General features: G+C 32.8%; 1 protein-coding gene across 1 annotated transcript in view; it reads left to right on the forward strand.

The window, feature by feature from the left end:
- Positions 1-2,295: 2,295 nt before the first annotated feature.
- Positions 2,296-26,121, forward strand: part of LOC131800599 (protein similar-like) — a gene marked incomplete at its 5' end in the record, with an annotated part of 85,112 nt that continues 61,286 nt past the window's right edge. The window contains 3 exons of the mRNA XM_059131476.1: positions 2,296-3,310; positions 18,320-18,870; positions 20,636-21,560. Coding sequence (XP_058987459.1) covers positions 2,296-3,310; positions 18,320-18,870; positions 20,636-21,560 — 2,491 coding nt within the window. The remainder of the gene's footprint in view (positions 3,311-18,319; positions 18,871-20,635; positions 21,561-26,121) is intronic.

Consider the following 26,121-nt stretch of genomic DNA (forward strand, 5'->3'; position numbering starts at 1 on the left):
TCATATAGACAGAAAACATGCAAAACCATTATATACACAGAATATTTTTTAAATTTTTATACATACTTAAAAGCTCCTCAGTAAACAGAAAACTATTAAAAGCTGCTCCGTAGACGAAATTCCTATAAAAGTGTTTCTAAAAACGGAATACCTTTAAAAGGTATATTTTTTTAAAGATTTTCTGCAGTCAGAAGACCCTTAAAAGCTATTATGTACACCAAATATCATGTCAAGCTCTCAAAAAGACAGGAGGACTTTAAAAGCTTTTCATAGACAGAATACCATTACAAGTCCTCCATTGTACAGGAAATATAAAAAAGCTCTATATATACCGAGTTTCCATATAGACAGCAGGGCTTTTCTTACACAGAATTACATTACGAGTCTCCCTTTTGTACAGAAAATTTATCAAAGCTCCCCTATATGCTGAACATTTTATTAAATGAATACAATTAAAAGATCGTTCATAAGCAGGTGATCTTTAAAAGCTCTAATATTAAAAACTTTTCAAAATTCTTCTATATATCGAACAACTTTAATAGATCTTCTCCTTTAAAGCTTATCTGGGTATAAAATAGCTGTAAAAGCTCCTATATAGACAGGATAACATTATAAGCTCTTCCATTAACATAGGCATTTTTTAAGCCTTTGAAATTATTGTAAAAAGTTCTTCTTTGTATAAAATGCCCTTTAAAGCTCTTCTACATAAACTTCCTTTTAAAATGTTTCTACAGACAGAAGATCTTAAAAAGCTCGTTTGCATGCGACGATCTTGGGTGAAAACATTTAAAAGCTCTTCTTTAAGCAAAAAGCTCTTCAATAGATCTTCTAATGATCAAAGAACTTTGAGAAAAAAAGATATCCTTATACGAGGTAGATCGAAGAGATCTTCCAATGACCGGAGACTTCCATACGGATATAAGCCCTGTAATCGGTCTTCTATAGATAAACACCTTTAAGATATAATTTATTGAAAAAAGTTCTCAGGGGAGTCCTTAAATAGGGACGACTTTTGAGAGTTCTGATATATTTTGTATTCCCTTAATAGGCCTCTTGTGGAACAAACTTCTCTCTCCTATGGATAAAAGACTTTTAACCTGATCCTTAATGAATCGAACGTTTAATGGACCGAGAACCGATGGAACAGATCTCTTAAGACGGAAGGTCATACAAGTGTATTTTTAAATAGAAGACTGTGATCGGCATTCTTAAGTTAAAATACCTTTCAGAAGTATTTTATACAAATAATGCCCCTGAAGAGGCCTTGTTTAGATGCAGGCTTTCTAAGAGAGCTTTCGAAAGTCTTCCGATCTATTTTGTAGATGGAAGGCCTTGGTAGAGCTTTTTCTACAGATGGCGATCTTTAATGAAATTTTAGAAACATTTTTCCTGGATTTTTTAATGATAACAATGAAGTCTTCTAGAGATTTTCTACAAATTTGTCATGTATCCCTAGAAAAAACTCATTTATAGATATCCTGTCAGAAGATGTTTACTCTACATCAGCCTCTTCGGTGGTCTACCCATAGAAAAAATCCGCTATGAATGTAGAACACCTTTTAGAACAGCTCATATACATGAACTCCCATCCCTGCCATTAATTTCGAAACTGTAACTGATTGTAGTTTCTATAAAACTATTTGGCAATTTCTCTCTATGACTCACTTGAATGAAAGTCTCCAATGCAATTCACTCAAATTACAAAACAAAAAAATATTACCTCTTCGATCTCTACCATTTCTCTGTTATTCTCTCCATAGTTTTTGAGTTACAATTACTCAGTAATTGCACTTATCTTTGCAATGCATTTGAGAGTAATTTTTCTCCGTATTCCATTTATCTCTTCTCAGTTCATTGCAAAATCTCCATGTATTTGTGTGGTTGTCGTTGTTGTTTTTTTTTTTCTCCTTTTTTCTTTTTTACAAAAAAGAAATGCAGTTTTATATGTGTGTTCGATGTGTATTGTTGTTGTACACACCCACACACACATGGCAGAATAGGTTGGTTGTAAACTATTTTTTTTTGTTTGAGGAATGAAACAAAATAAAATAGCATTATTACATCTCCTCTCGCCGCGCGCCTATTCCACTACTCTCGATATTTAATTAAATTATCACGTGCTTTGTTTGATGATCGAAAAGAATAAGAAAACGAAATAAAAAAAAAACACGCAAAACGAAAGCAGTATAGAATTTTATTCCTGCATAATTAATTAGAAATTAAATAAAACAAAATTAATTATTTAATAAAAAACCAAAGTGAAAACAACGTCTCTATAATTGTGTGCGGATTTAATTTGGATTTTTTAGTAATCTGGAGAATAAGCATGAAATTTATACTTTGCAACAATACGAAGAGTCGCAAAAACTTAAACTTGTTGAAGACATCAAAGGAAGTAATAACAACAACAACAATACTGGCTGTAACAACAAAAATGAGATTTTAAATATTAATACAAAAGAAATTAAATCGGCTCCACAACAACAAAAAGCAGAAAAACTTGAAGACAACAAGGAGCATAAAATCGAAATACCACTCAATAACAACGGCAACAACAAGAATATTGCTAACAATTCAAATAAGCCACCAGAAATTACTGAGAATTCATTCAATTCCATACAAATCAAACGTGAACAAACACCACCTGTTGTAGTTACTGCTGCAGCAACACCAAATCCAATTACTCCCAACAACAGCAACAATAATACAATTGAACCACAAAAACCAATTTTATATAAAAATTATAATAACAATCCCACAGATAATAATAACCCATCCCTGTTGCCACAAGCAATTGCCGCAGCAACAGGCACAACAACAAATTTACATTGTCCCACCACCACGGTTACGCGTACCATTTTCGAAAATAACAAACCCCCACCGCCAGCTTCCACGGTTACCCGGGCCATATTCGAAAATAAATCCTTGTCCAAATACGCCGATGACAAGGGTCCCAAGACAGTAACCTCTTCGATTTTACGTCCGGCAACATCGGCCGTCTTGCAACACGGTGTGAATTTACCAACAACCACATCGACCCAGGCAATTTTACAATTGCAACCAACAACAACAGCAACTGCTTTGAATGTTAATCCTTTGGGTGGTGCACAATCGGTGACGGCATCTGTATTTGCACCCCGATCCCAACATATACCCTTGACCACAACCACTGCATCCATATTTGCTAAGCATCATCAACAGCAGCACCAACAACAACAAAATCCACAGCAGCAGCAGACAGAAGCGGTCAATCAACAAGATATGAATAAAGGATATTTAACATTTGCCGAAGATGCCAGTGAACTAACAAGTAAGTACCGAAACCACTCCTTTTTTTAATTAAAGAAATACATATTTTTAAGCCAAAAGGGTTAGGTTCCTAATATTTCAGTTAGTAAGTTTAGCTCATCTTAAAAAAAAACAGATAACTACCAAATTAATTACGATTTTTTTGTGTAAATTTCTCATATAAGGAAAAAAGATCTTCTCATAGAAGAAGAAGATCAAAGGGTTTTTTTTTATAGAAGACACAAGGATCTTCTCATACAACACAAATAATCTATTCATACAAGACCAAAGGGTCTTCTCACAGAAAATCAAAGGGTCTTCTCATAGAGGACCAAAGTGGTTCCTCTTAGAAGGCCAAAGGTGTTTCTCACTGAAAATCAAAGGGTTTTCTCATTGAAGACCAATGGGTCTTCTCACAGACGATCAAGACGATCCATGAAAGACCAAAGGCCCAAAGGGTATTTTCATAGGGACCAATATGTCTTATCACAGAAGATCAAAAGGTCTTCTCACATAAAACCAAAGAGATTTCTCATTTGAAGACCAAAGGGTCTTCTCATGGAAGAATATTTTCGTTGAAGACCAAAAGACGCTCTCATATAAGATCAAATGGACTTCCCATAGAAGACCAAATAAGTTTCTCATACAGGACCAAAGGATCTTCTCGTGCATTTTCTTATAGAAAAGCAAAGGTTCTTCTTATAGAAGGCCAAAGGGTCTTTTCATAGGAGACCAATGTGTCTTATCACAGAAGATCAGAAGGTCTTCTCATAGAAGAGAAAAGTATTTTCTCACAGAAGAGATTTCACATTGAAGACCAAAGGGTTTTCTCATGGAAAAGACGCTCTCATATAGGACCAAATGGTCTTCCCATAGAAGACCAAATAAGTTTCGCATAGAGGACCAAAGGATCTTCTTATAGAAGAGCAAAGGGTATTCTCATCGAAGAACAAAGATTTTCTCATAAAAGAATATGTTCATAGGAGACGTAAAAGGATTCTCATAGGATATTCTTATAGAAGGACAAAGGATCTTCTCACAGGAGACGATATTATCTTCCCATAGAAGACCAATGGGTATTCTTATAAACTATGTCCCAACATTTCAGAATTTCAGCGATAATTTCTAGATTGGTGATCCTTTAAAAAGGCATTTATTTTATCGCTAGAAGCCGACCCTTCAGCCGTCTTCTATCCCTGTGCGATATAATAGAGGGGGCACCATGCTTCCTTTTTCGAATTAAGTTTCCGTTTATTTTAGTAAAGTTACTAATAGCAATACGGTGATAATTTTGTTAGAAAATGGTTAACCCTCAAGCGAGTCACCAAAAGGGTCTTTTTTTGGCCCATTTTTCAAAACAAATTTATTTGTCATCAAATAAAGTTCAAATCTGACTCTCCTCTCTCTCCTGGGTTAAAGGCGAACTGTATTGGAGTTAATATAAAATAAGGATATCATCAAAGACAAGAATGTTCTTCACTATAAGTCACCAAAGAAAAGAAATCTCTATTTCTATAATATATATAGAAAATATATATATAGAAATGTTGCCAAAATTTCCGAAAATATTCCCCAAATTGGTTGATCAGTTTTTCCCTCGATCTTTTTTCAAGTTGATGCATGAAAGTAACATCAAATTTCGTTTTAGGCAGAAAATGTCCAAAGAAGAAATATTCTACACAAAATGTTATTATAAATCTCAGAATTAGCCAAATATCTGTTTATAATAGCCTTAAAAAAATTACATTCGAAATTCTAATTAATTTCTTGAGGATAGTATCAAAAAAGGAATTTTTCTAGATCAAATTTCATTATGAGTCTCGGAACAAAAGATATTCATTTTCTTCATATGTACCACTTTTTATAAAAATTTCCTATAATTTCACTCTTTCATTGAAAATTCCAAGTGTAATTGAATATACTCGGCCTGCAATTTTTTTATTATTCTGAAGACAACCAAGATATATTGCATAAAGCACTACATATAAAATGTGATTAAAATATGATTGCAGAATTTGATCCTTTAAAAAATCGCCCCTTGAAATCTCAATTGTTGATAAAATACATTTAGACTATATACTTAGTATATCAGTCTATTCTACAATTACGTTTTTTTTAAAAAAAAGTTCATCTTCTCTGAAATAAATTAAGCACAAATATTTATTTACCCAAGTCTGAAGTACAACAGGCAAACGTTAGTATCTTAATCTATTTAAACAATTGCACACTTAAGGAAATATAGTTTTTATTTATTTCAAGTGACAAAGCCACCAATATGTGATGTGATGTGGTGTGAGCTGTTTTCTGTTAAATAGATTGCGTTTTTCCCCCGCGATAAAGATAGATGAACTAGTAGTCAGTATATCAGTTAATATCTTGAAAATGACTTAGAGGCTAAACCATTGTTCCGTAATAAAAAGTAATTTTATAATTGCGGTTATTGTAAAACGCTTGGGGGGTCAAAAGTGTTCTTGGTTGATTTACTTATATTACACGAGAGAAACCACAAATGGAAAACGAAAAAAAAAACAGATTGAGATTGTGTTATTAACGAATTTATATCAAATGAAAATAGCAAGGAAAATTAGGTTTTAAAATGGTTAAAAATATATGTAATGTGATATAAATAGTATTCCTAAAGAGGTTACAAAAGTTGCCAAATTTGATTATAAGGAAACCATAAAAAGTTGCCTAACATTTTTTTTCTTATGGGCGAAACATTAAATGCTATGAATTATGCCCTTTAACCTTAGTTACTGTATAGTCATATGACAATGTTAAATTAACCTCTTACAATGTCTTGGCAACAAATGTCTTAGAAACATCTCTCAAAGTCTTAGCCACATTTCTCAACATCTCCCAATGTCTTGGCAACAATTGTCATTGTTTTAGCAACATAACGCAATGTCTTGGCAACAATTTATGTTGCCATAGAAATATATCACTTAGCAACATTGCGCAATATCTCTCAATGTCTTTGCAACAATTTGTATGTATCAACACGTTTAAGACAAGTTCCTCCAACGTTAATTTTTTTTAAATGCATATTTAGAAAACTTTGTCCAACAAATACCTTCACATACCCTGTATTTGCAACACATTTTTGCTTAATATTTGATTTATTTGCGTTTCTGCTATAAATAATTTACTTGGCTAAAATAAGTTTAACCATTTTACATCTGCATCTCACAATGTCGTGGTAACTATTATTATTTAATTATGTTTTGGAAGTAATTGTTATTGTCTTAACAACGTCTTACAAACTCTAAGCAACATCATTCAACACCTCAAAAACCTTTGCAACATTACTCAACATCTTGCAATGTCTTGACAACAAGTGTCATTGGCTTAACAACATATCACAAGGTCTTAGCAACATTGATTAATGTATCTCAGTGCGTTGGCAACAATTTATATTATGTTAGCAACACCTCACAAAATCTTAGCAACATAAATCAAGCTTTCTGCATGATTCTTCAAATCGTCGAATTTTATATCAACATCTCTTAAATGTTTATAGGCCAGTATTTATCTTCTGAAAAAATGTCATTTAATTATATTAGGAGTACAAAGATTTATATGAGAGCGTTACATCAACATTTCTGTGTGTTGCACAACTCTATGTTTCATCAACAGAGCTCTGACTGGTGATTCAACACAATCTCATCTTAAATAAACATATTCTTCGAAAATTAGTTTTTTACATATCGAAAAACGTTGTGCAATGTTGCAAAGACTCTGTGAGATGTTGCTAAAAATTTTGAAAGACCATGTTTAACAAAAATGTAACCGTGTTGTATTAGCAACATCTTACAGTGTCAGAGCAACATGACACAATGCCTTGGCAACAGTTTGTATTGTCTTAACAACATCTCAAAAAGTTTTTTTAAGGTTTCCTCAATATTTATCTTTAATTCGCAGAAATTTAAGTTCTATAAACGTGACTTAAATATTCAACTCAGTATTAATTTTAAAAAATATATATGCTAATGATATTGGGAGAACAAAGCCGTGTTTGAGTGGTTTTATCAACATTTCAGCATGTTGCACAACTTCATGTTTATCAACATAGCTTTGGCTGTTGCCACCACTTTTTTTAGAGGCTTAAGAACATTTTTTTCTGTTTAATAACCAATTCTTAAAAAGTAATAAATGTTTTAGAAACCTTTGTTAACCAACATTCGTCACTCTCTCTCTCTGTATTTATTTGCACCAAATAATTATATAATATTTTACCTCTTTTTGCTAGGAAATGATTAACTTTTTGCATTTTTCTCTTATCTTTGTTAAGTTGTTCTCTACAGACTGATAGTTTATCTAAATCGCATGGTCTTTAAAAAGAACGAACGCTAGGTTAGTTTCATTGTTCTGTATTTTTTTTTTATCGGCTCTTTACCCTGTTTATTATTTGATTTGTTTTATTGATAATGGCTTGGAATTTTGCAGGGGGATTGGTGTTCGATTTGGGGATCAAAAAAAAAAAAAAAAACAGAACATGTAGTGATTCTATTTAATGCCTTTATTATCGTAAATGCATTTTTATTGACATTTTCAAGTGGGTTATGTACACTGACAATTGCAATGCCATATAAAGTTTGAGTGATTGGTAGGAAGCTTTTTTAATTTTTATCGATTGTTTGCCATTAGTAAAAGACTTTATTCTTAAAAATTAAGAGAAGGGCGGAATATTGGTTTTTCTATTATAAGAAGAACTAATATAATTAAGAGCTATTTTTTCTGCATGCTCATTGTCATGTGCTATGTATTGGCATGTCACAACAATTCATATATGCCATTGCTCAATGTTTAATCATGGCACGTTCGACATAAATATCCGCATAACATTGTTCCCAGAGCTTAAGTATCAACATGGTTAGTTGTCATATGTTATGGTGTGAATTGAAGTAGGTCATATTGTATGTATGACACTTGATGACAGTAAACCATGCCATCCAAAATTATTATTATCATTTGTTTTTTGTGCAGCCTACGCAAAAAATTTCATAAGCATGTCCACGTCTTCGAATTGCCCCCATATAACGGTACCCCCCTTTTTCGGTATTTTGATTATTTTAGCGACATTATTTGCCGGAATTGTTTCAAACTTTGTTTTTGAAAATCTTAATTGGTACTAAAGCTTATGACAAAAAATCACTTATGCAGATCCACGTCTTCGGTTTTTTCGGAATTCTTTGCATTTATTCAAGTTTTTTTTCCAAATGATAGAGGATATTAATAGTTCAACCCCCGAACTTAGCATTTTTTTACTTGTTGTAGTTCATATTGCGTAATTCAGATATTCTTTTAAAACTATTATTTTTAAAAAGGAATATTTGTTTATACTTTCATCACTGCGGTTGTTGTTTGATGTTGGTTTAAACCCAAAAACAGTGCATTTACCGACCGACATAACATGACATGACTTGAAACATTTGTTTTAGATGTCATGCACTGTTATGTTATTTAATTCAACTGGACCTAGCATGGCAGGAGTTCCCTCTCAATGTTGTTAAGAAAAATATGTGTCCACGTTTCTGTCTTTAGTATCAAAAAGTATGCTTCGATGACAATAATACTAAATGCGAAATGTAGATGGCGCTCGTTTTAATTGAGCATTTGCCTGTCGTGCTCTGGTATGATGTTTATTCCTATTGGCCATGTTTTATTTTCTTGGCCATAATCGTTGTATAGTTACTAATTAGCATTCAAAAAGAATGCCGCGAAACAAAAAAAGGAAATATAGATGGCGTTTTGTGTACAAATCACGTATCATCAATATTGATAAATTCAGTTAATTTTGGACAAATACCCGTGAAATATTTAATTTTTTTTAACTAAATCCTTATTTACAAACTTTTGGTCCTTCAAGTTTCAATAGCAATTACTTATATCACAAAAGTATGCAGGAAAGAACTTAAATTAAAAGTGAAATAGAGATGGCTTTCGTTTTATTTTAAATACAAATCATGCATATCTTTGACACTATCTTATCCCTTTAGTAAGAAAATTAAAAATTCAATTCACATGTCATTATTATTATTATTAATAGCAATATTTTTAATTAAGCCGGTACTTACATTTGCAAAAATGTAGTACTTAGTAAAAAACTTACATTACAGTTTTCTTTTCCATTACGTTTTTCTAAATCTTCCTTATTTTTGGTTCAATGCATTGCCAATCACGCCTGCAATCACCAATGATCATACAATTTGTAACATTTGAACTCTCTTAAGACGAATGTTATCAATACTTAATGCTTGACTTATTTGCGATTTCATATCAATATTTCAGCGGCTGGTATTAGTCGGGCATGAAAAAAAAATGCAAGACAGATGGTCGTTCGTTGCAAAATGTTGTTGAAATGTATTGGTTCGAAAACAAAATTTACAAATCAATAAGTCAACAATAATTGTTGTAATGTATACACGTCGTACAATAGGGTGGAAAGGCAGCACATTTTTTGAAACACACAAAAAAAGATTAAAACAAATTTCAGATTTTCTCGAAAAATTATAAATATTTTTATTAACATATTAAATATTTTAGGGTGGAGTGAAACTAATTATCGTAATTTTGAAAACCACGTGAATAATTTTTTAAATGAATTATCATAAAATTATATTATCTTCTCCTTTTTCGTTATTTTGGTGATTTAAGCGACATTATTCACCAGAAATTGAAGTTCGTAATGGGTACTACAGCCTATAAAAATTGTCTGTGCAGGTCCATGTCTTCGTATAGCCCCCATATAACGGCAGCTCCCGATATTCGGTATTTTGATGATTTTAGCGACAATATTCACCGGAATTGTTTCAAATTTGATATTTAAAGTTTGTAACAGATGCTACTGCCTATAACAGAAAATTGTCTGTGCAAATCCACGTTTTCATATAGGTCCCATTTAACGGTACCTCCCGATATTCGGTATTTTGCTGATTTTAGGGATATTATTCACCGGAATTGTTTCAAATTTGGTGTTGAAGTTCATAATAGCCAATGCAGGAAATTGTCTTCGTATAGCCCCAATATAACGGTACCTCCCTATATACGGAATTTTGACGTTTTTAACTACATTATTCACCGAATTTTTTATTCAAGATTCGCATTTGAATATTGTAATGGTTTATGACAAAAGTTGCCTATGCAGGTCGACGCCGTCGTATAGACGCTAATATAACGGCTAAGATCTTAAAAGAAATTTTAACGGATTTTTTTTTTTTTTTTTTTTTTGAAAATTGGGGAGAATATTCAAAACGGCCCGGCCGAACTTACAGTTTTTTTATTTGTTCAAATTAATTTTTAATAACAAAAAAAAATCATTTTTCCCATTTTTTTAATTTTAAATATAATTTCACTCTTTTATATTTTTTTACTTATTTAACGAAAATTTAAAAAAAAAATATAATAAAATATTACTTGCCTTGTCTTATCTCTTTTTTATTTGATTTAAATTTCATTTTTTTTTTTTTAATTTAATATATCACTCCACCCTTTTATATTTTCACATTACAGAACGACGACAACAATGCACGTCAATTAAAGAACAAATAAAGCATTACATTTCTTTCTTTTTGTAAATAAATAAATAGAAATATATTTACGTCGAATGTTTCGATTCTATTTTTTTTTTAATTTTTCTAAAAACAAAAACACATCAACATTGTCGTTGTATGGGTAGCATGTTTAGATATGGCCTTGATCGTTATGCACCTTGCAGGCTAATGCACTCAATTGATGTTCGCTCGCTGGCCCGTTTGCTCGATCAGCAAGCGATCAACAACAAAACTGATCAGCCATATCGCTAGCTATTTTTTGCAATTATTGCAAATAGAAAAAATATTTTTTTTTTCAGATTATAAAATTATGTTTCTGTATTCATCATTTTTTTTCCTACCTACGACGAGGTTCAAGATCTCATTAATCCGCCAGTTTTGAGGCTCAATATATTTTCCATGCAATTATTATCAGTAAATATTTGTTTTGAAATGTAAAATTGAGTGCCCTGTATATAATTTCAAATAAATATCAAGCGTTGATGAGCTATGACGTCCATAATGCCAACAATCAAATGTAAACTAATTGCATTTTGATAACAATCAATCAAATTAATGTATTTTTAAATATTGGCAGATAAGTAGGAAATAATAGCAAGAATTATATAACTCTTATTGAAATAGATAGGAAATTAAAAAAATATGAAGTAATATTTACTTTTTTTAATTTTATTTTAAAGGATTAAAATTTTTTTTTTGTTAATATTTTAATAAGCAATATTTATTTTCTTTTTATTTTAATTTAAAGTATTAAAAAAATTTTTTGATTTTTGGTATTTGAAAAGAACAGATGTTAATTTTTTTTACTACAAACTCAATTTTCATTTTCTCCCACGAATTTTGTTGGTCCTATGTCTAAATTTTGATATTTTGAAATACAAGAAAAATAATTCCTGGATTTTATTTAATTTAAAATAATTTTTCATTTTTACGACAAATATTTCTTTCGAGTTTCTAACGTTTATTTAATTGGATTGAAAACAATAACAAAAAAAATAATAATTCTTAAAAATATATACCCCTCAAAAAAAGGGGCGTGTCAGCACCTTAAAGAGACGCCACCACATACTTCATTGCATATCATTTAATTAACGTATTTTTTTTTATTATTACAACTTTATTCCACTCATTCATTCAATTCCGAAACAAATGAAAAAATTCCACAAAAAAACAAAACAACAACACGTAAAACCTGACACTGACGAAATATTTACATAAATATGCATTTGTATGGGTATTTGTTTGTATGGCTAAATGAATGATACACATCAACGACGTCAGTGGATAATAATTTTTTTTTATTGACCAATCATGCCACCGCGTATTTATTTCTCTATTAAATAAATGAGTTGTGCCACACACAACAAAATGTGGCATTCAAAGAAAATTGAACACAAACAAACACGAATACACACGAAAAGATATATAAATTGCAAACAATCCAGAGCAACAAAAATATTGTTTTTTTTTTTCCTTAAAAAAAAATAATAATAACAAATAAAAACTAACTGAATGGGATCCACACGAAAAACTAGCCTCCAAGACGAAGAGTACAAATATATGTATAAAATATTTAATGGAATTAATTTATTGATTGATTCGATTGAATTTGTGCGCTATTGAATTAATTAATATAAGGTTTTTATTAATGAAAGTGAATTAGAGACGTTTTTTCTTTACACTTAATTAAATACTGAATTTTTGGAAAATATTGAAAAGTGTTGGGAATTCGATTTTTTAGGCATAAAAATGATCTTTGGAAAAAATATTCTAAACAAATTTTCTAGGAAATTTTAAAATAATCTACCATTCGAAATCGTAAATACTGTAGGGTTACACTGGGAAAGATATATTAATTTTTTAGAAAAAATAATGATATTGGAAATAATATTCGAAAAAAAATTGCAAAAAATTACACAACATACGAAATCTCTTTAAAATTCAAAAAATCTTTTGAAAAAATGTTTAAATTTTTATACCCTCCACCATACTATGGAGGGTATATTAATTTTGTCATTCCGTTTGTAACTCCTCGAAATACTCACGTCAGACCAAAGTATATATATTCTTGATCACCGTAAAATTCTGTGACGATTTAGCCATGTCCGTCTGTCTGTCTGTTTGTCTGTCTGTCTGTCTGTCTGTCTGTCTGTCCGTCTGTCTGTCTGTTGTAATCACGCTATCTTTCGAACAAATTGATATAGAAGGCTAAAATTTTGCACACATGTATATTTTGCCAGTAGGTAGGTTAAGTTCGTAAATGGGTCATGTAGGTCCAAGTTTTCATATAGCCCCCATATAACGGTACCTCTCGATATATTTGAAGTTCGTAATGGATACTACAGCCTAAGACAGAAAATTATCTGTGCAGGTCCACGTCTTCGTATAGCCCCATATACCGTACCCCCCGATATTCGGTATTTTGATGATTTTAGCGACATTATTTAACGGAACCGTTCCAAATTTGGTATTTGAAGTTCGTAATAGATACTGCAGCAGAAAACAGAAAATGGACCATGTAGGTCCACGTCTTCGTATAGGTCCCATATACCGTACCCCCCGATATTCGGTATTTTGATGATTTTAGCGACATTATTTACCGGGATTGTTTTAAATTTCGCATTTGAAGTTCGTAATGGATACTTTAGCCCATGCCAGAAAATTGTCTGTGCAGGTCCACGTCTTGTACGATATAGGAAAACAATTTAAGTGGGTTTGCGGTATGAAATGTGGTATTTGCGAGTATTACATCCATCCGTAATATCTACTTCGCCATTTTTGAAAATAACTTCCCTCTACCCAAAATGGTTTTGCAATGCATTTCAGTGTACAGGGTTTTATATATTATTGAATGAAAGCAAAAAATGTCTGAAATAGCATCACGCTGCCCGATTGTTGCTCTGCGATATTTTGGCCCATTCCCGGCGAAGCGCTTGCTAAAATGATCGACACATTGGTATTTTTTAGTGCAACCTTGCTTTCCAAAATACTCCAGACACAATAGTCCAACGGATTGATTCTTGGAATGTCCAAGGTCTGCGGCCAAAATGTTTGCGTGCCTAAGGCTTTAATACACCCTACAGAATATTTTCGCTATAATATTCGGCATTTATACTGCTGCCACGGTAGATTAATACGAGCGGAGAACAACCATCGGCTGTTATGGCGGCCCTCACCATCACCATGGCCGGCGCTTGAGTTCTGGTGGCCAACCGAAGGTTCACATTTTTAGCTGACCTCTTTGGCAAGTACATACGATCATTTTGTTTGTTTACAAACAGCTAGACAACGAATGTTTTCTCATCGGAAAAAACCAAACCGGCAGTTCTTCACCACTTTCGGCCAAGCGAAGGAACTCTATAACTCTTTTGAGTCTATTTTCTTTCTGTTGCGGTGTAAGTTCTTGCAATTTTTGGGATTTCAATGGCTTTACGCGAGCTAATTTTTCAACATTTGCCGAATGGAATATTGCCATTTTTCCTTCGAAAAGGTCCTTAGAAAAATATTCTTTAAGAATCCACAATTACACCTTTGGAACATGAATCTAGTGCCTCTTATTGCAAATTTCAGAATTCTAGCTCATTTCGTTTGCCCAATACAAAATATTACATTTTTAGGATATTCTAGTACTTTCCATTAGTAATACACACAAAGACCGATCCTCGTGCAAAATTTCTAGACACTTCCTCCAGCCGTTTCAGTCAGTTATATCCCTACCCATGGTTTTGGCTAAAACAGTTCTTCTTTAAATATTCTTAAAATGAATCACGATCTAAAACCTGATAGTCATTGAAAAATAAGCCTTAAAATTCAAAATTTGATTTTATACTAAATTACTGTTAAAAATACTCAATCATTCTTTGAACAAAAATATCCAACAAAAAAAAAGAACAAAATGAATCCCAACTGCAGTAGGAAATTTCCCATTCTAAGACAAAGTAGAAAACTTTCCAAAAAAAAATTAAATTTAATAATATATTTGAACGAATGCACACACATATTACTAAAAATGTTCATGATACGATATTTTTCTACATATGTTATTATAATTTATTTTTTGTTTTCCTCAGTCATCATATGCCGGGCAATGATATAAAACACAAAATTATTATTTTTTATGTTGAAAAAATATATATTTTTTTTTCCTAATAACAAAAAAAGAATACACTGAGCCAAATACAACAGCATAGCAGATCTAAACCATGGAAGCTACTTTTGGCCACTGCTGTTGCTATATGACTTTTTTTTTTTTGAAAAATTCAAAACAAAACAAAAAAATAAAATGAAAACATTTTTCTAGACACTACTACTCGGTAGGTTCTTTTTTCGCCCCGCTGTAGCTTCCGTTTTTGTTATTGTGGCCAAATCGTCAATTAATTTGTTAAATAGTTGTGACAAAAGTTAAAGAATGAATACAATTTTTTTTTGTAGCTCAGCCACCCATTCCCCCGGCCTCGTCCATATTCCTTTATTATTGTTTTTTTTTTTGTGATCATTAACTTTTTTGCTTTGTTCAAAGCATCCAATCCTACATACATACATACAATTTGTGTATAGGTTTGTGTCTGTATGTTTGCCATTTATTCAAACAATTGGCACGTGTATCTTGTTTATCCGCAACACAAAGTAGCAACATCATCATCGCCCAGCCAGCAGTCAACAGCAGCTATGCAAGCTGTTGATTCCGATGGATGGGTGATATTTTTTTTTAGAAATTCACATATAGAAGAACGACACGACCAGATTTAAGGCAACCAAATCACAAGCAAAACACTCACGCAACGCGTGTATATTTTTAACTGCAGTCAAAACTAAATTTAATTTTCTGTTCTATTCAATCTATTTTTTTATCGCTTGGGGTAAATGTCCATTGAGTAATGGGAACAACAGCACGGAGAGTGTGTAGGTTTTTTTTTCGAAAGTTTTGGGGGGGTTTGAAAAATTATTTACGGAAAAAAATCAAGTCAAATTTAAAGTGGCGATATTGGCAACAACACATGTTTAATTTGCCAGAAAATTTGTATGGGTTTATGTTCAAAACAAAAAGCAATACGCTTTAAAAAGCAGTTCATGCGAAAAAGGCCAAAAAATCGAAATAGATAGATGGATTGAAGGTATAGATTAAAAGATGATTGAAGCTGTAATTGTCTCTAGAACGGTGATCTAAAATAATCCATAAATCAAGCTGCGATAGTCTTTAGAAGTGGTCATAAAAATACATGATTAGTCCTTAAACAAATGATAGTCATTAAAATATCTATAGCTTCGACAATTCTTAAAAATTAATAACTATATTATTCATAGTCCTTGAAAAAAATATCCTTTAAAAATCCACGGGCATAGCTCTGAGGATCCTTCAACAAATATTTTTAAAATTTCTTAAAATCTTAAAATTTGATGGTAACCCCTGAAGACCCTTCAGACTTCAGGTCCTTTAAAATCTCCAATGATCCCTAAAAGTATATTCTTTAAAAATTCCGGGATAGTCCTTGATAAAAAATATTCTTTAGAAATTCACGTATAAAGCTCTAATAGTCCTTCAAAAAATACAAAATACACATTTCCTTCAAAGAATATCGCTGAAAGTCCTCCTAAAAATATGCTCCTAAAAATATTCTAGACGGTCCTTCAATGTTCAAGGATTAGGAAAACAGGGTAGTTTTTGAAAAAAAAATCCTTTAAAAATCCTAGATAGTCTATCATTTGGTCTATTCTTTAGAAATTCACGGATAAAGCTCTAATAGTCCTTCAAAAATATTCTTTACACATTTCCTTCAAAGAATATCGCTGAAAGTCCTCCTAAAAATATGCTTCTAAAAATATTCTAGAGGGTCCTTCAATGTACAAGGATTAGGAAAATAGGGTATCAAATGATAGACCATCTAGGATTTTTAAAGGATGTTTTTTTTTTCAAAAACTACCCTGTTTTCCTAATCTTTGTACATTGAAGGACCGTCTAGAATATCGTCTGGAATACCCTAGAAAACCATACAGGTTCTTAAAAAGCTTAACAATTTACAAGTGTAGTATAGCTCTTATATTCCTTCAAAGAATATCCCTGAAAGTCCTAAAAATATTCGTTAAAATTACTAGACGGTGCTTCATTACTGAGTAGTATTACTGAGTGCTTGAAGAAGATATCCTTTAATAATCCACGAATATAGCTCTTATATCCCTTCAAAGAATATCCCTGAAAGTCCTAAATATATATGTGTAAAAATTACTAGATGGTGCTTCAATATACAAAGATTACAAAAACAGGGGACAGAGTCTTTGAAAAATATCCTTTAAAAATCTACGAGTATAGCTCTGAGGATGATCCTATAAAATATATATTTTTTGAAAAAAATACTGAGTAGTGCTTGAAGAAAATCTCCTTTAAGAATTCCTCTCAGGTGTTCTAAGAGAAGCTCCTCAGGTTTTCTATGAGTAGATTCTCAGGTCTTCTATGAAAAGCTCCTCAGGTCTTCTATAAAAAGCCCCTCAGGTCTTCGTAGAGAAGCTCCTCAGGTCTTCTATAAAAAGCCCCTCAGATCTTAGTGGAGAAGCCACTCAGGTCTTCTTGGAGAAGCCCCTCAGATCTTCTTGGAGAAGGCCATCAGGCCTTCTATGAGAAGCAACTCAGGTCTTCTATGAGAAGCCACTCAGGTCTTCTAAGATAAGCCACTCAGGTCTTCTATGAAAAGCCTCTCAAGTTCTCTATGAATATGCACCCAGGTCTTATATGGCCTTTTTTGGTACTCTGGCCCTTTTTTGGTCTTCTTTGAAAAGACCTTCACGAGAAGTCCTTGTAGTCCATCCCTTACAAGAAATTTGGATCTCCTCTGAGAAGAAGTTCTGAGATTCTCTGAGAAAACCTTAAGTTTGAGGTTCTTGAAAACTTCATATCTTTCTATTTTTCTTTTTTTCCAAATCAGTTAATTTTTTTGTTTATACTTTTTTCATTGTTGCCCAATTTTTTGAATGGAAAAACACAAAACTAGACAAAACTAATTTATTTCGGCTATTGTTTTTGTTTGTTTATCATACGTCAAGTTACGCGTGCTTTTCTGATGTGCCTCTGCTTCTCTCTTCTCGCTCTTCGTCTGGCTAGCTCGGAATACAGTCAATAAAACTGACATAAATCATTTAATTCGTGCAATTGTCAATTAGTTTCAATTGAAATCAGTCAATTAAACAGACAACAAACAAAATATGCATAGTATGACGGTATGGATGCTTATGAGAATCAGTGGGGAAGAGAAAAAAACCAAAATAACAAAAAAAACTGTAAACATATGTTAAAGACAATGAGTTAATAACGCTATTCTCCAGTTCGAAAATTTACAGCCTTACAAGGTGAAAATTTCTGAAAAACTAGACTAGGTTCTGTCACTTAACATTCTGTGACTTTTAACACCTTTTGGCTTATTTTCTTTTGCTGTTTCATTTTATTTGCAACATTTTTCTAATATATTTGTGTCTTTCCCTTTTTACAGTGCTTAAAGAAGAACCTGATGATCTAACAGCCCATTTGGTGGCCCCAAATGCCGTCGATGCTTGTCTGCCACTCGATGAGACGACACCATTGTTCAGTGAAATGCTTGTCGGTCTAATGGGCACTTATGGTGGCCTCCTGTCCGATGATATCAGTTCTTTGGATACATCCAATTCAGCGTCATCAAATACAGATCACAGCAACAACAACTGCAATAGTTCATCTGGCTCCTGTCCATCGCCCTTCAGTAATCACAATGGAACAGCCGTCGCTGCAACAACGCATAGCCAACACCACCAACAACAGCATCAGCAGCAGCATCATCGGCAATCGCCAACCCTAACAATGACAAATAGTAGCATAACAAACGGTAATAGCAACAGCAACAGCAACCACAACCACCACCACAACAACAACAACAGCAATTCACCAGTAACCAATAATACAACAAATAGCACAAATATCGATCCATTTATAAATAATAATCGCGATGAATCGAATGATACGCTTTGTTCGCAGCATTTATTATCATCACCAAGTGCTTCATCAAAGGTAAATTTTTGTCTTCTTCTGTCACTCTCTTGTTTCTAACTTTATTGGACAGAATTTCAGTTTCGAAATTAGTTCTGAACGCGTTTAAAAAACAGCAGTCTTCAAAAAAAAAAAAAAGAATGAAAATCAATTTTCAGCAGGAAAGTTAGGAAAGTCCTTACAAACTCCCTAGAAAGTTAATAGCTAAGGTCCTAGAATTATTAACCTTTCAAATATTTTTTTGATGGGCCACATATTTTACAAGGTCCACTTTCGATTTGGATTTTTAAAGGTGTTTGTTTTAAGGACTATCGGCGATGGACCATAATAGCTAAACTTGTGGATTTTTAAAGGATATTTTCTTAAGAATATATTTTCAAAAACCATTGGGCCAGGGAGCCAGAGCTCAACCCGTCAATATGAAAAGAAGGTTTTTTTCAAGGACCACCCTAGATTTTCAAAGAATAACTTTTGAAGGTCCATTGGGTATTTAAATATTTTTTTTTTTTTTTTTTTTTTTTTTTTGATGGTTCGAGCTGTGTTCGTAGTTTTCAAAGGGTACATATTTTCAACGACCGCCTCATATTTTATATAACTTACTTTGAAGGCCCATCGAATATTTAAATATTTTTTTTTTTTTTGAGGTTCAAATCCGTCTGTTTTTTAAAGGAAATTTTCTTCAACGCTGTTTAAAAAATATTTTGGAATCTCCATTAGAGCTATTCCAATTTCTTCAATCCAATTTAATACAAAATCCAAATATGTGACCTTCGAAAGTGCAAAATTGAGACCCTGTCTTAAGCTGTTTTTGAATAATATTCTCAAAATCTAATGCTTTCAGGTCCTTCTATGCGAAATCCTTATGGTCCTACTATTAAATATTCTTCTGGTCCACCTGTGAAAAGTTCTTCTACTCCTTCTATGAGAAGTTTACATTCCCGATGGGAGCTCTGTTATTCCTCAAAACAAGCATCAAAAAAGTTTTGACTTATTTTACGGTTTATAGCTAAAATGTTCTTAAAAATATCTTGAAACAAATTCTTGATTGGAGCTCAGATAGTCCCCCAAAATTTATTTTTTTTGTTTTTAATCCATGATTTTTAATATCCAGATACGATAATCATTAAAGCAATCCCTTACAAAGTTTCTCAAAACAAAAATTTAAAAGGTCTTGAAAATTATATATTTAATAATATTTTCAAAAATCCACGATTAGAAGTCTTAAGAATATTCCGAAAAATCCCAGAATGGAATTCGGAGAATTTTATAAATCTACAAAATATCCCTGATACTGAACAGAAAGTATTATCAAAACAAAAATTACTCAAAGGCTTTCTATAAAAAGCTTTTAAGGTCTTAAAATCCATAAAGACTTATTTATTAATATTCTTAAAAATCCACGACTAGAAGTGTTATAAAAGCTCAGTTGTAGAAGCACTAGGTTACCCTTAAGAAATATTCCAAAAATCGTAACAAAGCATTCAATTAAATTTCCCTTTAATTCGGTTTTGGAGAAGCCCATTTCCTCTCCTCAAAAAAAAAAATCCATTAGACCTGTAAATTTTCTGAAAAATATCTGTCTCCAAGGACTTGCCTGATATTAATTTTTCGACTTGACACCAATTCCCCCATAACTTAGTGTAGCTTATGACAATTCCGAATTCCCTACTGCACCTCATTTCCATATAAAATATAAAAAACTTACCTCATCTGTTTAACACACTTGACTTAATTTATGTTTTTTTCTCTCTCTCTCTCTCTCTTTTCTTTTTTACACCCCACACAGAGTCCCGATGGCAGTAGTCTACCCTCGCTGTGCAGCCCCAATTCGCTGAGCCAAGAAGATGACTTCTCCTATTACACCATGAACGTTGACGACATGGATGACTTGACAATGCGTGCCCCCTATATTCCCATGAATGAACAGGACGATTTGCCGCTACTGACCACGGACGATTTCATGTGGAGCAGTGGTAATGCCTTCAATGCTGATGATTTTTCGCTACAGACAAAAGAGACGGACAACTTGCAGGCATTGCAATCATCGATTAATCAAAACATCAATTATCAACAGCAGCAATTTACACAGCCGCAGCAACAACAACAGCAATATTCAAGCTCATTATGCTCATCGCCAGCCTCAACAGTATCCTCAATGTCGCCATCGTCGCCCATGCAACAGCAACAGCATCAGCAGCAACAACAACAACAAATCCAACAAAATAATTCTCAGGTATTTTTAACATCAGATTCCAGTGAATTGGCTGCCCTACTTTGTGGTACCGGTTCAGGATCGTTATCCTTGCTGCAGGATAATTCAACAAATTCGTCAATTGGTAATTGTGGTGGTGCCGCCGGTGTGTTGGTGAGTAATGGTGGAGGTGGTGGTAGTATTGGCAGTACTGACAGTGGTGTTATGTTAACCGACGATTTGGATAATGTCAGTGTGGCCTCAGCCTCGTCGTCTGCCAATAATCTCACCCAGCAACAACAACAGCAACATGAATTCCAGCAGCAATGTTTGCAACAATTGCAAGATCAATTGCAGCAACAGCAACGCCAACAACAACAATTGTTATTGAGTGGTCTAAACATCAGTTGTAAAAAAGAGAAATTCGATGGCTCGGCCAATAATGGAACACCGGTTTCACTTACGCCCAGTTTGTGTGATTCCATTGAAGACTCGTTCGACAGTGTCTACAACAAGAATTGTAAGTAATTTGGCCGGAACAGTAACAACAACAACAACAACAGCATTAAGAAACATGCGGTTTGTTGTTGATTATATGAACGTGTGTGTGTGTATTTTTTGCAAAACAAATGATTATCAAAAGAGAGAATCTTGAAATGGAAATTTAAGAAAATTTGTTCCATTTAAAAAAAAAAGATTTTTCAATGTTTGAGATTTTGTTCTTTTATTTATTATAATTAAAAGAATACAATTAAAAATAGCAAGTAGAGTCGTTGAAATTTCATATTTTTTTATTTATGGATTTATGGAGGGGGTACCTCTTCATTTCATAAATTATATTGTCATAATTCAATACATAGTGTTATCGCTAGATTTTTATCACCTCTTATTATGCCTATATAGGAGCCATGGCATCATGCCATGTTGTACTTGTCATTCAAAATTTTATTATAAATTAGTTAACAGTGATAAATGCACTCACGAATTAATATCATGTAGCATTTTTTCTTATTATGTTTCACACTTCAAGTACCGACTTCTTATATCTTATCAGATTTTTGATTTTAAATAATTTAGAAAAAAAATTATGAAATATTATCACGTGAAGATAGGATGCAATTATAAAATTCTAGTATGTTAGCAGAATGATTGCAATATGAAAGTGGTGTGAATCGAATAATTGATAACCACCCAAGTGGAATTAAGTATTTTGTTATTATGAATGACGCAGTTCACTGACCTAATCAACAGTGCGCACTAAACTAAATTTATTGGTACCATGAAAGGGTGGTATTTGTTTAGTGATAGCTTTACAAAATACGAAAAAAAAACTATTTTTTGAAGAAAATATGTTTTCAAAATAATTTAAAGAAATATGAATGATTATTATAATGATTTTCGAAATTGATGCAAAAATTTCAAAATTGATGAAAAATGTATCTTATTTTTAAACAACAATATTAGGTTCGGTTAGACCTTTTCGAAAAATTAAATAAATAACCCCCAAAAAATTGTATACCCTCCATAGAATGGTGGCGCTTTGTCATTCCGTTTGTAACTCCTCGAAATTATCATAATAGACCCTACAAAGTATATATATTCTGGATCAGCGTAAGATTCTAACACGATCTAGCGATGTCCGTCTCTCTGTTGTAATCACGCTACCACCTTTCGAAGGAATTGAGATAGAAGGCTAACATTTTGCATGCATGCACCAGTGGGCAGGTTAAGTTCGTAAATGGGCCATTTCGGTCCATGTTTTCGTATAGCCCCCGTATAACGGTACCTCCCAATATTCGGTATTTTCATGATTTCAGCAACATTATTCACCGGAATCGTTTCAAATTTCGTATTTCAAGTTCGCAATGGGTACTACAGCATATGACAAAAAATTTCGTATGCAGATCCATGTCTTCGTATAGCCCTCATATAACGGTACCTCCCGATATTCGGTATTTTCATGATTTCAGCAACATTATTCACCGGAATCGTTTCAAATTTCGTATTTCAAGTTCGCAATGGGTACTACAGCATATGATAAAAAATTTCGTATGCAGATCCATGTCTTCGTATAGCCCCCATATAACGGTACCTCCCGATATTCGGTATTTTCATAATTTTAGCGATATTATTTACCGGAATTTCGTATTTAAGGTCGTAATGGGTACTACAGCCTATGACAAGCATTTTTGTATGCAGGTCCATGTCTTGGTATATCCTCCATATAACGGTTTTCATTTAAGTTGTAGTTTTCGGATTTTTTTTTTTTTTTTTTTTTTTTTTGAAATTTTTCAAGTTCCTTCCAAATGGTGGAGGGTATTAAAAGTTCGATCCGTCCGAAATTAACAGCTTTTTTACTTGTTTTTGTCTTTATTTATTTATTTATTTATTTTTTTTTTTTTGGTTATTTATTTGTTTGAAAATTCAAATTTCATTTTAACGGTATTGTAAGGATCGTTTTAAAAACAAAACCCTACACCATAGGATGAGGATATTAATTTCAAAATATTTTTCTGAAACCCCATGTAGCTTTCGTTCTTAATTAGCATACCATTCAAAGTCGATTTTGCTACATAAGTACGTCTATTTGTATAGGGTATTTTTTTTAAGAACTGAAAAAAAGCACATGAAATTAAGAATTATTCATGAAATCAAGCAATCTTAATGTGAAAATTTCAAAAAATGTAGATGTGTTGGTAGTTACACCAACTCTGAACGACTGAACCATCATTCTGGAGCCAAATCATAATGTTAGATATTTTTAAGAATTAAGTGCTTTTGGATAGTGAACCTCATGCCAAATTTCAAAAATCTGGCACCTTCTCTTTTTTCAATACCATGAATGTACCATTTTGTACTTTAAAGCACTTTTTTGTACCGCTAAAAAGTTAATTTTCAAGAACCCAGCCTTTCACTTCACACAAGAAGTTGTATCGTGTGAAATTTTTAAATTGTAGCTCTTACCTCAATTTTAATGCCGTGCTTTCTGCGCGTATAAAATACGATAGTTCATTTATAAGGTTGCAAAATATTGTAACTTTTTTGTAAGAATTTCCAGGAATCCTGCATATCTTACCTCCTCACACCCTCAGTAACCCCCTTGGCAAATTTAAAAGGTTCTAGCTTCAATAGATTCTCCCAAGCGTCAATGAGTCAATTATTCAGCCACTCAGTCAGTTAACTTTTTTTATTAACAATGATAAAATAATTAAAAATTATAACGTTTGTTCGAAAAACCTTGAATAATTTTTGTTCACCAAAAAAATTGGCTCCAAGCTTTCCCTTGTCGAGATATTTTTTTTTGTGAACTCATTTCCCCACAAGAAGTCAACGACACCAAGAAAAGTCTTTCTCTTTTTAATTTTCATTTTTCCCACTTTTCTTTTTTTTTTCCAAAAATCCAAACATTTATTTTTAAATTACATTTTAGAAATTAAATTTTATTTATTTTATTGTTTCATTTTGTAGAATTTAATAAAGCCTTACAACATTTCCTTGTTCTTTGATGTGCCAACTAATTTACATGTTTACCACTCCCACACACACACACACACACACAGAAACACAAAATGTCATAAAATGTGTTACTTGGTGCCGGTGTATAATGTTGTGGAATAGGGAGGCCGGGTAGTGCCACTGAGCTGGGCACTTAATGTCAACAACACTTTTGCCCCCCAAACTGGTGTCGGTTGGCACTTGGTTGTCACTTGAAATTTTTAAGTGTTTTAATGTATTCATTTGCAAGCAAGTGTGTGTGTGTGTGGTGGGTATGTAGATTCCCATGCCTACTCCATAATTTCCAGTAAATTACAACACGTGTAATTTTTCCCTTTATTTTTCTCAAAACTCCATGGCCTAACCAACAGACACACACGCACGAAAAACTCCTTTCAGGCAACCTCCCTGGAAAAATTACAACCAGTGACTGAGTGACTCTTTTAACAACAGCAACAACGAAAAATTGATACTGTCACTTAATAGTGTGTGCTACATATCCCCTTCTCCTTCTCTCTCTCTCTCCTTTTTTTGTGGACCCCTCCTTGATGCCACTTTAGATTCATGCCTCGTTGGCTAATCACTACTGTGTTGTGTAGCTGATGTTTTCTGCTGGTAGGTAGGCCTAGTGTGTGAGGATGACGATGATGACGTTGATGATGCCAAAGAAGAGTACATCCCAAAATATCCATCATTAGGCATTTCGGCGTAGGCACTAATGTACAATCGCCTACAAAGAATCCAGGAGACATAAGCTGACAGTTTTATTTCAAAATCAGCGTAGAGTGGAAGACAAGAAAATTTTAATTTCAGTTCTATTTTTTTTTTTCGCTGTGAAAATTCATTGCTAAAAATAGATTTTGAATACAGAATTTAAAACAGAACACTCTTTACTACGTAAGGAGAAGTCTATTATGGTTAAATAAAAACAGAGGTTGGTGCAGTGTTTTGGGGCCCACTGGGATAAATAAATGATAAATCCTAGCGTAAATTGTTCAGTATTTGAATCTCACATAGTGATTTTTATTTATGAAGCTCTTAAATTTTTAACTCTATAATTTCCGATAACTCTATAATTTCCTTTAAAAATTCTTAATTAAATATTACTTCCACATGTTTTTAGCATTTTTTGTTTCCAAAAAATTAAACAAAATACTTATTTTTCCCATCGAAGAACATTGCCTCCTCCCACTTCCCATCATTTCTATACTCAACAAATCACCTCAATAGACACGAGCCAGACAATTTCCACTTGTCATATTGGGGATAGGAGGAAATGACCCCTCCACAACCACTGCCATTGTTATGTTAATGTGTAGGTATTTTTTTTGAAACAATATTCACAAAAACAAAACAAATCATTAATGGTTAATTAAACTAACTGTCATCCATTTTAAAGTCTTAGATTTCAGCCGACAAAGGCAAAAAAAGTCGCGTCAAACCTTTTAAAATGTCCAAAGAAAATAAAACAAAATATTTGTACGAGGAAGTACAAACGGAACAACGCCTGCCATTTGAATGACACTTGTGATGAGTTCTGCTGACACATTCATCACATGTGACATCTATTCGATTTGACATAAATG

This window comes from Musca domestica, unplaced genomic scaffold (assembly GCF_030504385.1).
Source record: "Musca domestica strain aabys unplaced genomic scaffold, Musca_domestica.polishedcontigs.V.1.1 89, whole genome shotgun sequence".
In the NCBI taxonomy this organism is placed as follows: domain Eukaryota; kingdom Metazoa; phylum Arthropoda; class Insecta; order Diptera; family Muscidae; genus Musca; species Musca domestica.